Source organism: Dicentrarchus labrax, unplaced genomic scaffold (genome assembly GCF_905237075.1).
Source record: "Dicentrarchus labrax unplaced genomic scaffold, dlabrax2021, whole genome shotgun sequence".
Classification (NCBI taxonomy): domain Eukaryota; kingdom Metazoa; phylum Chordata; class Actinopteri; family Moronidae; genus Dicentrarchus; species Dicentrarchus labrax.
Genome location: NW_026136722.1, coordinates 8,801,220 through 8,815,580, shown reverse-complemented (window position 1 = coordinate 8,815,580; position 14,361 = coordinate 8,801,220). Strand labels below are relative to the sequence as shown.

At 41.7% G+C, this 14,361-nt stretch overlaps 1 protein-coding gene across 2 annotated transcripts in view; it reads left to right on the top strand.

Moving 5' to 3' along the window:
• The window catches only part of prkar1b (protein kinase, cAMP-dependent, regulatory, type I, beta), a 64,745-nt gene that overhangs the window by 34,462 nt on the left and 15,922 nt on the right, over window positions 1-14,361 (top strand). For both annotated transcript variants that reach the window (XM_051387644.1, XM_051387645.1), the window contains 3 exons: window positions 3,157-3,218; window positions 6,996-7,042; window positions 10,823-10,981. In XM_051387644.1, coding sequence (XP_051243604.1) covers window positions 3,157-3,218; window positions 6,996-7,042; window positions 10,823-10,981 — 268 coding nt within the window. The remainder of the gene's footprint in view (window positions 1-3,156; window positions 3,219-6,995; window positions 7,043-10,822; window positions 10,982-14,361) is intronic.

The window sequence follows — 14,361 nt, the reverse complement described above, 5'->3', positions numbered from 1 at the left end:
ATTAAGAAGACGGAGGGAAGATGTGAGCGAGAAAAGCCGTCAACACCAACTCGGAAGAACAACAAGCAATCCAGCTACAACAAGCAGGCCTGATTTTATTTCATTAATGACTGAAATCCCCTAAGCTAACCGCGTTTTTATGGGTGTTTGAGAACAATAGTAGGCTGTTGCTGCGTTGCTGTGTGCGTGTGTGGGGGAGAGAGTGAAGGCGCACATAAACTTTTCCTATCATTCCCACACAAACGCACACATGCATGCGTGTATACAGATTCTCACTGTGTTGAACGACTTGCAACCTGAGGTGGCAGCTACATTTTAGTATGGCTTGGTTAATCGGACTGGCATTTTCTTGTTTACAAAAACCACAGCTTCAAGACACAATGCAATTTCAGTGCAGTGTTTTACTTAAAGGTATCTCTTCTTTCTAATTGCATCCATTCTGACATTAATTCCACCCATGACTTCATCTTTTGGGATCATCGGTTTCTTCCCTGCTTATAGCCACTCTTATTATTACACAAGTGCCCTTATCTCTAGCTGCGACTTCCTGCACTACAAACAAACACATACACAGACAATGTGCTGTCTGTGTGATGTCTTCTGGACAAGGACTGTGTTGTGCACAGGGGGATAGATCGTAAGAATTTCCAATAAGATAAGAATGATGTCAGTGAGGGTATGAACATAGTTAACAATTGCTGATTTACTTGGATGCGTTTTGCATTTTTTTGTAGGATGTGTTTTTACGTGCATGCATACTAGTAAGAGTGTGCATAAAAGGTGTGTGCTCATGTGTTGCCGGGAAGTATCTCCACATATCTCAACCATGACAGAAGCTTTGTCTCCCTCCCTAGGGTGGAGGTGAACTTCCTAGCTCCTTCGGAGTCTGCAGGTTCTCTCTCTCTCTCTCTTCCTTTCTGTCTGTCTCTGTCAGAACAGCACATCCATTGTTGGGGGGGGCTCTGCCCTTTCATAAGGTCAGAGGGGCTACAGGTAGCGGAAAGGACAAGATTAATCACTTGATCTGGGACAGGCAGGGAGGGGGCGATAGACCGAGAGATGAGAGAAAAGATGGGGCAGCAAGAGAATTAGAGGGAAGAAAGGGGTAATTGAGAGGGGAGAGGAAGAGAAAAAGTTATCGAGAGCAGACAGGGAGGAAGTTGGGGATGAAGAAAGGGAAAGAGAGACAGGTAAAGACGAGGGGAAGTAATTACCTGCATAAGTGTCTTTGTTGTGCTCACCGATGCATTCAGTGAGAGGCAGGGCATGGAAAGAGAGAGGTGGTCAAGGGTAATTACATAAACGCAGGTTACTTGCCTTTGATCCTCTCGCTATGACTATGTGCCACAGTCTCGAGCATCCTACTTAGCTGCATGATGCATCATCATCATCATCAACACCGTCGTCATCATCACCACTAGGTAAGGGTTCACACTGAAGCACAACCTGTCTTGAGTTAGAAAGCATTTCAATATATTTTGATGTAATTTTAACATGTGCTGATTTTCCCATGTTTATTTTTGCGCTGTTGAATTTCTTTTTTCGCTAAGGTAATTATTTTCATAAACCACACATTATTAGTTTTACGTGACCTGAAGCCGACTGCTCTGAAACTCTCTGAATAAACAGACTCCACGCCAAGCGCAGGTGGTCATAGACTCCTGCAGATGTTGCTCTGACTAATCAGCATCAAAGCGTTGGAGTTTGTGTGTCATATGAGAGTGCCAGTGTGGATATTTTCATGTGCTTTAATATGTTATGAGTGAGTGTGTTGACATGCACAAGTCAGTCTACTGGTTACATGCTTGGTACCACGTGGATATAGTGTATGGAGGCTGTGTTGTATGTGAGAGTACCTAAGTGTGTCTGTGCATCTTTCAACCTGCGCTTGTACACTTCAAAGAGTGTGGGTTCTTTTTGTACACATGCATTTGTGTGTGTGTGTGTGTGTGTGTGTGTGTGTCCTGGAGTATGTGTGAGTCAGTGGCCAGCTGCATCGCACAGGGCCTACCTGTGGGTGTAGTTGGCCCAAATCCACCTTCTTAAGTCTGCTTTTTATTCAGTGTCACATAAACAAATACCAGCAGGGTCCATTCACTTCCAAACCACTCAATAACATCCTCAGATCTCTCCCCAACATCTGTTGACCTGCACTTTTTTTTCTTCACCGGGGAGGTTCATGTAAAGCAACACTTTTATGTCTGTACTGTACAGCAAGGTGTGTTTGGCTGTGAAAACATTTTCATTTCTAAGTGCTGCATAGTCAAGTGCACAGACATACTCAACACCCACACATTATTTTGTAGAAACCTGCGTGTTTTCATAGGCAATATATACTCAAACACAGACAGAGTGGTGCAAACACACATTCGGTGACATACACACATAACCGAGAACGGGCTTGAACTTGCCCCACATTCACTCAGCAGGTCTTGTATGTCTTTGATATGCCTGACCCTCTTTTATTGTTTTTTCTATATTTCTCTATAAGACGGGTGGTATGTAACTGATTAGATAGATAAATATACCCTGAGGGTGAGAGACAGGCAGAGAGGAGGAGGAGAGGAAGGATACTGAGTTTTCTGAATCTTGTCCCAACACATCTCAGCCGTGGAACTTTAATCTGCTGAGGTTTCATGCATTTAAACGGCCCGATTAGGAACAGTCTAACAGGCGCTTTCCCTGCCGGGCTGAAACAGAAATTAAGTGCTTAGGCACAGCCATCATTTGTTTGTTTTCTCAGTGCCTCTTTTAAAAGATACACTCAGAGATAAAGGCTTTGATCGTGTGCTGAAACAACAAACAGTCATGTTCAAGCCTATGTGCAGCACTGATACGATGTAGAGATGCGGATAAAGTGGCTGAAGCTTTGCTGATTTATTTGATGATAATATTCTCTCATGTTTGGTACTTGCATTCATTTTCACCTGTAGTAACATATGTAATAAGTGTTTATAAGAAGATAAGAACAGTGAACCTGATGATGAACAAAACTTTGGGACGTTTATTCTTTATGATGGTTTTAATTGAGGATAGTGATGCATGTTTGTTTGTGGAGTAATGCACAATTTTAGCAGGTACGTTGGTAATAACTGTTCTTCCTCCCTCTTTCCTTCTCCCTCATTCCTCTTCCCTCTCTGTCTCTTTCTCCTTCAGTGACATATTTGATGCCATGTTCCCAGTCACCCACATTGCAGGGGAAACAGTTATCCAGCAAGGTATGTATAAATGTTTTGTTTGGATGAATGTCGTCACAGTCAGTCATATTAATTGTGGAGTATATACTGTACACAGTTTATGTCACATTCATTAATAATCCTAGAATAATTGGGATGTTAGTAATGTTGAGACTTTCTGTTTCTTAGATTACTGCATTTAAAAACAGTTGATTAATCATCAATCAAATCATAATTACATAATTGGATGGTGCCAAATAACCAACATTTTAAGCTATGTCTTGCTAAATGACAACATTGAAGATAGATATTAAAAAAGATATTGAGCTACAATTGTATCAATCCAGCACTATTTCAGTCATAATTCTACTGTTACTCTTAAAATGTGACAAACCAGGGTTTAGATTATAATGGATTTCAAGAATAAAACAGGTTGAATACTGAGATATATCTGACCATTCTGAGGTGTGTAGAGGTATGTGTGGTTATTCTGTAGCAGCCTGTTGTCATTTGCATGTTATTGAATCTAGGTAAACACAATAAGCTGGCAAAATTGGCAAAGTGGCAACAGATTGATGTTGCACCACAGACCGATGTGGCTCTGAGATATGTACTCACACGTTTTCCACCAAAATACCAGCAACTCTTTTTCTATTTTCTCCCAGTGAAATGGTTGATTGCACAGATTGTTAAGCCCTTGGGGCAAATTTGTGATATTGGTTTATAATGATAAAATTGACTTGCTTCTCCTCCCACCTATGTACTGTAAGCTCTGTGCTGGGCACCAAAATACCACACAGATGGGCAAAGTAAAGGTCCACCACAAAAAAATACCCCTTTATCTCAAAGAAAGCATCTATTGCACTCCCACTACTTTGTCCTACCACTCTCTTGTTCCCTCCCTTTTCTCTCTTTGCCCCATTCATACATTCCCCCACTCTGCACCATATGTCAAGTCCCTCTCCTCTGCCTAGCCACCGTTGTCAAAGCCTTCACTCTAGACATACGTGTAGTTTGAAGGAATACAGAGCATAGCAGGGTCAGACTGTATTTTTCCAGTCCCCCCACCCTCACTCAAACTCCTATCAAACACAGACACAAACATGTTAAATCATGTATTTAAAGCACTAAAAACACACTCAGATAATACTGCATAATATCACACAGGTAGAGCTTGCCATACAAACACACACTCTTTTAGACACCGAGTGAAGGATAATTGGCTTTTGTACACACACTGGATCACACACTCGCTTAGTCACTCCCACCTACTCTAAGACAGCATCCAGGAGTATATCAGTCCTAATTTGGTGATAATAAGTCTAGCTAACTTTGCAGGGCCCCCAGACCCAGACAGCCCATTGTTATATACACTACAGCCTGTGGTATACAGTATATACAGCACTGATGTCATTGCTAATGTCTGGACTACTGTATAGCTTCAAAAAAAACACCCCTGCTACTGCTGCACACACAGTATTTAGACACAGTTAGGAGTTATCGACTCTGTGGCTCGAGTGGTATTTAAACAAACTGAGAATTTACACCAACTGATAACATGCAAAGTAGAATATTGAGGTATTTTCATTGTAATCTATTGGCTAATGTAATATATCAAGGTAATTTAATCAGCTATTTATGACATTCAATTTGGCAGTTATAAGCGATTAGCTCTTGACATATAAAATTTCAACATGAAGTCAGCTTTGAAAGATGAGCACGTCTGGCTTATTGGTGCACCAGCATTGTGGGTACAAAACACCTTAGAGGCCGAGGATGTAACCCATGTTTCCTTTTGAGCAAAGCCAAAGAACCTTAACAGAGTTTACGACAATTAGCTTGTGTTAAAACGAGGCCACACTACACCAGCCTGCCTGCGCGCGCGTGTGCGTGTATGTATCTATGTGTGTGTGCACGCTCTGGTCAAATATTTGCCTGCACTCTTTGCCAGGCACAGGGGGGTTTGGAGAAGAGCGCAAAACAAAGACTTGAGCACCAAGGTGATAAAAGACAGGAAGAGTCGAAGAAAAGAAAGACAGAGCGAGAGGGAATTGAAAGAGAGATAGATGAGATGAAAGAGAGGGAGGCAGAGACAGAGGGAGAGAGATTGGAGAGGGCCAGGTTGCAGCAGGTTTTTGTGTGTGTGTGTGTGTGTGTGTGTGTGTCAGGGGTCTCCTTTGGGACAGACCATCAGACAGACAAGGAGCATTTTTGTTTGAGAAATAGAGCTATATGATTAACGAGCACTCGCCACTCAGTATTAATTAGCCGTGTGAACTCCTGTGAACTTTACATACAGGGCGCTCTCAGCCTTTCAACTCTTCAGGCGAACATACCCACACGGTCATACCCACCCTCACTTGGTACCTATGAAATGTACACACATGCATACTTGTGTCTTGTATACTCATGCATCATCACCCACTTGTACCTCTGAATGGGGTTTCCTTTTAAATATCTTATTGTAAGAGGTAGCTGCAGGGAGAGCCTCACAGTGCCTATGTATGTGGCTGTCAGTCCTTTTTAATAATTTCCCTTGAGCCCTATGTAACAGATAGCATAATTAAAGGAACACGCCACCATTTTTCAGCCTTATCTCCAGGCTAGATGCTTTTAGCGGACATCAACCAACCAGATCCTGTGGCTCGCTTCAAGGTTTAGGGTTTGCTTTGAAAGCACAGCGTGCTCCTGTCAATGACACAACAGGGATCCAGTCATTTTGAGTTGCCAGCCTTGTTCATATAATACCCATCAATTAGTTGCGGATGATATAGGAAATACAAAAATGGAAATAATTTTGGCTGGAGCCGATAAGGCTGATATAATGTATTTTAACTAAAATACTAGCCACGGTTGTTGTCTTTTTTGGCCTTTGGCAAGCAGGCGTCTTGGCAAGTTGCAACTTTCCTAACAAGCTGAGTCTGAGATGTCCTAAAACGCCCATGGTCCTCAGAATAAACCCTTTCTGATTTAGGCAACAACATGTCGGTTCTGCTGGTGCAAACCTGCAGGCTGGAACTATTCATTTACCATTTTTTCTTGGCTAGAACGCAGTGTATTTTTTCATTTTCTAGTAACAATTTTCATGTAGCCACTAGCATGGATATACACTTTGTAACCTTGTTTTTGTTCACATTTTCTGTCTTCACAAAAGACACTTAGAGCTCAATAGAACTGCATCCTAATAGAAATTGTATTTTTATGCCCATTTTCTGTAGTATACTATGAATTAGCACTGAGGTGTTATAGCTCTCGATGCTCAGGCACCACCATTTCATAGTTTCCACTATTAAGCTACACAAGCTGCAGTAATGAGCACCACTGTTGCTGCAACTTTCTGCTGGCAAGAAACCCATTTCACAGAGATATTGGCAGGCCCAGTGAAATATGCATTCTGGAGGAGGCAGCAGCATCTCTGATGCTGGGTCTGCGCTTTTAGAGGCCCTCAATTTATAAAGAAAAATGATAGCAAGACAAGCAATCAACAGTTGTTCTTTTAGGGAGAAGGGTTGGAAGTTAAATGACGAGTGTGGGAAAATGCGTGCCTGCGTGTGCTTATGTAGAAGTTGCAGCACTGACAAATCCCAACAATTTCTCAATCTGTTTCTGTTCCAAAGCTCACAGAAAGTGGTATTCCAAAGGTTTGACAAATGAGTTTAATCTCTTAATGCACCCATTTTGGTTTAATGGTTTAAAAATCCGCCTTTGAGAACTTAAGCAGAAAGTGGGAGTAATAGGAAGACTAAGCTTTCCTCTTGGCTCCAGGTACTTTTCCTGCTTTCACAAACTCCTGTGTTTCTCCTCTTCTCTTACCTCTAGGCGATGAAGGAGACAACTTCTATGTGATTGACCAAGGTGAAGTGGACGTAAGTGGCTGAGCACACACACAAAAACATTCATTCATTTTGTCTTTAGAGAAATGTATTTGATTATGAGTTAAACCGGCTATAGCAAACCATTACGAATAAAGGGGATTCCGCTATGAAGTCTGCCAGTGTGTAAGTCATAAGACGGATTGTGACTCAGTGGGAAAACCCTGCCTTCCCCACTCAGGTTGAGACAATGTTTCCCTCTAACAATAGACAGGTTGTATTGGATTGCCCCCATGTTTTGTCCTCTTCAAAGTTCGGTTCCACTCCAATGACAATCTGAACAACATGGCGCTATAGAGTTCAGCGCACTGTGGAGGCAACCAAACTGAGACCATCTTTTGTCTTAGCAAGGCTGACACAGAGCGATAGAGTTAAGTGGAGAGATAAAACAGGAGCTGACGGAAAGTTAAACAGGAAATGACCTTATCGGCTTACAGCGGTGAGCACAGATACGGTGGGTAAGAGGAGAGAAGCCGGTTGGCAAGCTCAGCCGAGCGTGCCGATATAGTCGGTCCCACTGAGAGAATGAAGCGTATAAATACTGAGATGGTGCCTTGATAGAAAGACTGCTTAACTCTTACCCAACATTGTTGCATTGACTTGCATTTTCTTGGGTGATGTCTCGTCCAATGTGATTAGACAAGTTATGATGCCTATTTCTAAATTCTGGTGAAACAGGTAGAGGCCATGATTATTCCACAGAAGGGTAGCTGTGTGCACATTCAAACCTATATTTATATGTAGATATGGAATTCAGTAAAGCAGAGAATATCCGCACACCGGATAATATCTCCTCAACGTTTATAAGACTGAACAGGTCAGGTTTTTTTGTTCTTAAATTGAACAAAGCGAATGTTCTCTTTTTTTTCCTTCCATGATTGTTATTTTCCTTAGCTGTTAGGGAGTCTTGTGTAAGATCTGATATTTAGTGTATGATAATCTTGTTCTCACAATAGAGGCTTTTTAGTGGGAAACACTGTTTTTGTTTTCACCACTTATCTTACAGTCTGTGGCTTGTCCATTTACAACCAGTCGGTGTGTTGAAACCACTTGTTCAATTTGGGTGTGAGGAACAGCCTGTCCTTTTACCACAAGTTGGTCCTTACAACCCTCTCTAAACTGTATAACCTTAACTCAAACTGGTGCTCTGTTCAGCAGTTACAGCACTTTTAGGCCTTTTCCACCAACAGGGAACCGGCTCCGTTCCTGTTCACGCACCTAGTTTTGAGCCATTCGGAGCATTTCAACCAAAAATAAATTGGTTTGGAACCCAATAGGTTTCTTCCAAAAAACAGTTGGCGTGTCATATTCTTCAGGTTGTTGTACATTGTGCAACGCCCTCTGTTGATAACACATTCTTGATTAGAGATAATTTAGTGGAAAAACAGCTATGTCTTTATTGTCTGGCCCGCTCTGGGCTGGGACTTCAGCTTCTCTCTGTCTCCGATCGATGAATCTTAGGCGTCTGCTTCCACAGCCAGGATCCGATCATTCTGCACCCAAGTTCGGGGGAAGACCCTATCCCTAACCTCACCCCTCCTCATCTATGACTCCTTCACCTCACCCTACAACCCACCCCTTCTATCTCTACAGACAGTTGCTGCCTCCCAGCCACAGCTCAGGCACTAAACTACTTCAAGCTCAGTGCCGAGGTTATTAAAGTGTGGAGATGTCTCTCATTAGACAGGGGTGTAAATCTGCTGGCATCCAATAAACTGCCTGAAAGCTGACAACCACTGCCACTGATGTAAACACCCCTCCATGTCTGCACAAATGTATTCACTTACAGACATTGGCCTGTATTTATATGGGTGCACCACAAAGGAAATTAAAGCTTTCATTCCAAAAAGCAAAATGATCTTGTTGAAAAAAAATGCTATTTTTTATTAAATATTATCTAGTAACACTTTAAGTCCCCCTATTTAGCATTTATAAGCAGTATAATAAATGTAGTTTTAAGCAGATGTTTGTGTTTATTCATGTATTTATCGACAACTATAACACTTCTTGTGTGCACCCATAACTATAGACAATATATTAAAACTAAGTTGTAATTATATATACTATGTCTTCGTAGGAGAAATAATAATTGAATACAAACACTGTACATTGATAAACACTTAAAAATGTCCTTATATCTGCTTACAAAGACAGACATATTATAGTATTTAATAAATCATTATTAAATGTTTGCATACTGCTTATGAATGCTAAGTAGAGGGACTTAAAGTAAAGTGTTACCAGGTATATTTTAATCACAAGAGATTATATCTGACATTTCGTTAGCAAAGGTCTTAAGATAATTCACTTTTACCTTAAATGAAAGCAATTATTTTGTAAAAGATGGTTTAATTGTATTATTATTAGAGTAGATATGGCATTAAGGAAAAAAATGAAATAGACAATAGAAACAGAGCCTCTCTGACACACACTTATACTGCTCGTGGCTATGCACAGAGAAACACACTTCCAGTAACTACAAACAGGAATACACAGCAACACTGCCTGCTCATCCACCTTCCAGTACTTTTGATTTGTTGCTTCTTAATTACCAGCAGGCACATACAGTTTGCTGTAGATATTCACATATTGAAAATTCAGTGACAGCTGCAAGCCAGCATGCATTGTTCAAGACCCGAATTGTTTCAATCTTTTTCATCATGAACTCCATTTTACCTTCCTGGCAGTGCTGACTCGATACAGTGTTTCCAATTTCAGTCCTTATGGACCACCTTTCCTGCAAGTTTCTCCAGCTTCACTCTTGCATACCTGACTCAGTTAGGATGCAATGCTGATTGTTTGAGCATTTGAAACAGCTCTACCTGACCAGGAGCTACAGCAAAGTATATGTGGAACCTTATAGGATCGAATGTACAGCATCCAAGACTGAACAAAGACCTGCAGGTCAGGAGATACTTGATGACTGGAACGGAAAACTGCAGAGTGAAAAATGCTATTACCTGTATGCTGTGATGTAACACTTTGCAACACTCGTATGATTGTCCTTCTAAACTTGACGTAACCATAGCCAGCACTCTGCATCTCTTTGAAGCCACCCCAGTTTATAGTGAAGGATGAGTCCCCTGTGGTCTATTCTGAACCTTGGATAATGGCTTGCAACAATTCTGGCAATTCACAGCCACCGGAGGGATAAACCCTGCCCCCTCCCTCCCTCTCTCCCCTCCTTTCTCTCTGTGTTATTAAGTCAACAAGATAGTGGATAGTGTGTCGACAGGTGAAACCGTAACGGCCCCAGAGACGGCCTGAATGAGTCTCAATAAGGTTGTATTGTCTGTAGAACTATAGTGGCTGGCCTAAATAGAGCTGTGCATGTGTGTGCGTGTGCATGCCGGTGAACAAGCATGTGAGTGCCTATATGTGTTTTAGATCTAGAGAGTAAACCCACAAAGTCCGTCCTCCATCACTCCCAAATCAAAGGGAAGTTCCTAACAAGACAAGACAGAGGAAAATAAAAAGGAAGGATGGAGAGATAGGAGGGATAGAGGGCCTTTTAGAGGGTCTCATTTGAGGGCTTAGTGAGGATCAAATGCTTAGGGACAAGCCTAGTGAGCATATCAAATGGCCCAGAAACTGAGGTGAGGGAGAGAGGGATGAGAAGGGTAGGGGAAGGTGTTTCGGGATAGGTGAAGAAGTTGAAATGACAGAAAAAATTTAATTCTGCCCAGTCTACCCAGCAACGATTGAGATTCTTCAGACGCATTTAATTTCATGTAACACCCTGTCCATCACGGTTTTTCCTCCTTCTGTCTGCAGGTGTATGTGAACGGGGAGTGGGTGACCAGTATTGGAGAAGGAGGTAGTTTCGGAGAACTGGCCCTGATCTATGGGACTCCCAGAGCTGCCACCGTCAAGGCCAAGACTGATCTTAAACTGTGGGGCATCGACCGAGACAGCTACCGGCGCATCCTCATGGTATGAACTTCATCACACTCGGGCTAATGCTCTGTTGCAGCATGGCTGGTAGCCATTATTTCAGGTCTACTTTAAAGGTGCCCTGTGGAGTTTTCTCGTAAACAAACAAAAGTGTTGTTTACATTCAGTGTTACTCTCGAAAACTCACTTTGTGTATCCTTGAGGTCCAAACACGTGTTGAATGTATTTCCATCTCATAAAACATTTGCAAAGTATTTCCAAAGTATTTAAAATCCTGCATTGTTTATATCCATGTTTACTTGTTTGCAGTCTTCTTCTGCCCTGTCTTTGCCGATGCATTACAGTATATGTTGTTGTGTTACTACCACCTGTGGATCTGCGGAATAGTTTAAAACCATTGGCAGGACTGTGTATCGCATCACCTGCCCGACATTAGAGTCCTTGTACGCGTGCATGACATAAACAAAACAGTGAACCACTCATAAAAAAAACAGCTCCATTGTGCCTCTTAGGTCAAAAACTCTGCAGGGAACCTTTAATCCTGCTGCGATTAGATGTATGAAAGGTAATGAATTAGGTGTCCTGTTCTCAGAGAGGAGGCTACAGAATTCTGTAATGCCCATAAGCATTGTTATAACACATGCACAGTTATAAGGCTGCATTAGCATGCGTCATGCACCTCAACTTGTAACTCCAACAAACACATTCACATTTAGCATGCAGCAGGGAGAACTGTCCAACACCTGGGGACACACGATGACATTATTCCCTAGCAGAAATTTTCCCTATGCCCCAGTTTACAAAGATCCTTCATTACGCTGTTAAAATGTGAATTATCGAACCTCAAACTCACACACACACACACACACTTCGACACCACACAGAAATACTCTTAAGAATGATGTACATATAATAAAAATCTCCCATACACTCTTATCATTTGTAGTCCTTCACTTTCGCAATGTTTTCTCCCACTCAACCACTTAAGACTCCTTAAAACAGTTGGTTTTAAAATTTTTACACTCAGCATATACACACATGTGCGTTCACACAAACACAAAAAACACTTTCACCACCGGGTTCATTCTCCTCTTTTAACGTCTCTCTAGATCTGTCACTAGATGAAGAAAGGTGAAAAGAGTGAAAAAAAGGGAGGGATGTGGAGGAGAGTGAGGGTCAACACTAATGCCTCTACACACACTTCCCGCTCCAGGAGCTTATCTTGCAGGAATGTCTAAATGTTTAAACTGAAAACACAAGGTGCTCTGCCCTAGCTGTCATACCGATTCACACACACACACACCTACACACATTTTGGGTGCTGTTGGAAATACTAATTACTGTGTGTGTCTATATGAGTCTCCATGCCCAACTAAATACTTAAATCTTCATAACACCTTACTCCAGATAAATTAGATGGCCTCCAATTAATCTTCCAAACACCCGTATGCATCTAAGCATTCATCAGCAGTGAGAATTCTGCTCTGTGTCAAACCGTTTGAACCCGCGGAGATGGAAGGTCTGTGTTTGGACCTTTCAGCTCAGTGTAAAGTTGGCACTGGCCTGCCCAGCACTCATGTCACCTCTTAAGCACATAGTTTAACTGAGGGCGCAGTCTGCCCTGGTAACCTTTCTTTGAGAGGATTCTCTCTCTGTCTCTCTCTCTCTCTCCAGCTCTCATTCCTTCGTTCCTTCCAGCAGCAGCAGCAGGAGGGGAGACGGGGTGAAGCAGAATTCAATTATGTGAACCTGTAGTTAATTACTGCTGTCAATGATTTGTAAAGCTGTTTTTATAAAGTGTGGTATTCTGGCAACGTCTTAGGCCAACACAATGAGCATTCTCTGTGTGTCTAAGTATGTATGTGTGTTTCCCAGTAAAATTATGCTGAGTGCCTGTGTCTGCAGCTAGTTAGTTAGGAGCTCGGGAAGGTGTGCTGCCGCTACCAACAGTTTCACTGTTTGCACATCTGCGTCTCTCCTGTCCTGCTTCTCTGCCGGATTTTGACATATTCTTAGCAATGGTATTTCAAGAAACAAAATCTTGAGCAACTGTCAGTCAAAAGTTATCGACTTTTGCTGGTTGCAAATGATAAAGTTCCATTATGGCAATTTATCTAATATCTTTATTTATTTATCTAAGTTATTTGTAATGTAAAAATCAAAGCCCTTTTGACTTGTTCTAGCGAAGAACTAAATCAATTTCTCGTTGAATAATGAATAACATCAAACTTTTCAAATGTGAAGATTTCCTGCTTCTCTGCATTCTATATTGTAAATTGAGTGATGGTATCTTCTGGTTTTAGACTTTGTATGGACAAAACAAGACATTTGAATGGTCCTCAATATGTATGAGGGGCATTTTTCACAATTATTTGACTAAACGATTAACCAATTTACCAAAAAAGTTATTAACAGAATAATCGAGAATGAAAATATTAAATTCCTGCCATATTTAACAGCACCTACATGTTTGCATGTGCCTTTGCAGACATCACCTGTTGTACCTTACATCACCATTAAATGTCAAAACATGACACATGACACATACATGACATATGCCATAGTCAGCATCATCAAAACTGGTCTTCAAATAGTTTCAACCACTGAGCACGCTGATGACACAATGTCAGTAAATTTGTCATATAATATCAGAGCCAAGGCGGCCCTTTAAAACCACCTTAACCCCCACATCCTCCTCTCCTCCTTATCCAGGAGTGCATTTAGTAAACAATGTAATACCATTCCCTTTGATAAATACACTCCCTCCATTGTGTAGCCGCCAGTCAAACAATACCCACCTTGTCATCTTGGTATTTAAACACGGAGAGCTACAGACAAAGCCATTAACAAACTGACAGGCCACTGTCAACAAACAGAACACAAGACCAAAGGAGACAAGGAGAAATGATACCCAGAAATGAGGAGGGATTTTGGGTGGGGGGGCGTTGTATGTGTTTCGCATTGGACAGAGATGAAGGTGATGAGGATGAGGCGTAAGGTACGGTTGGTTTAGTCTGGCTTCGCTCCACACCTCAACTCTTTGATGATTTGCCTCAAAGACAGCAAGCAGACACAGAGGCTGGTTCATCTTTAACCGCAGGAGGAGCGAACACATTAGGGCCAACAGGAGTAGGGGAGTTTTGTACATGAAACATGTGCTCAGGCCCTCCCAAGTAGACAGGAAGGTTAGGACAGATGCAGATAGAAAAGAATGCAAAGAGAAAAAAAAGATGTGCACCAACAAAATGAATGATAACTTGAAATTTTAGAATCAGAAATTTAGAAAAGTATCATTTTCATTCCATCCTACCCAGTAAACTCCTATTGCTGGTGACATTACTCTGGCCCACCCAGCCCTTCTTACACCAGTGGCATAAATCAGACCTGCTGTGTAATGTAATGTTATGTTCGCATGGTAA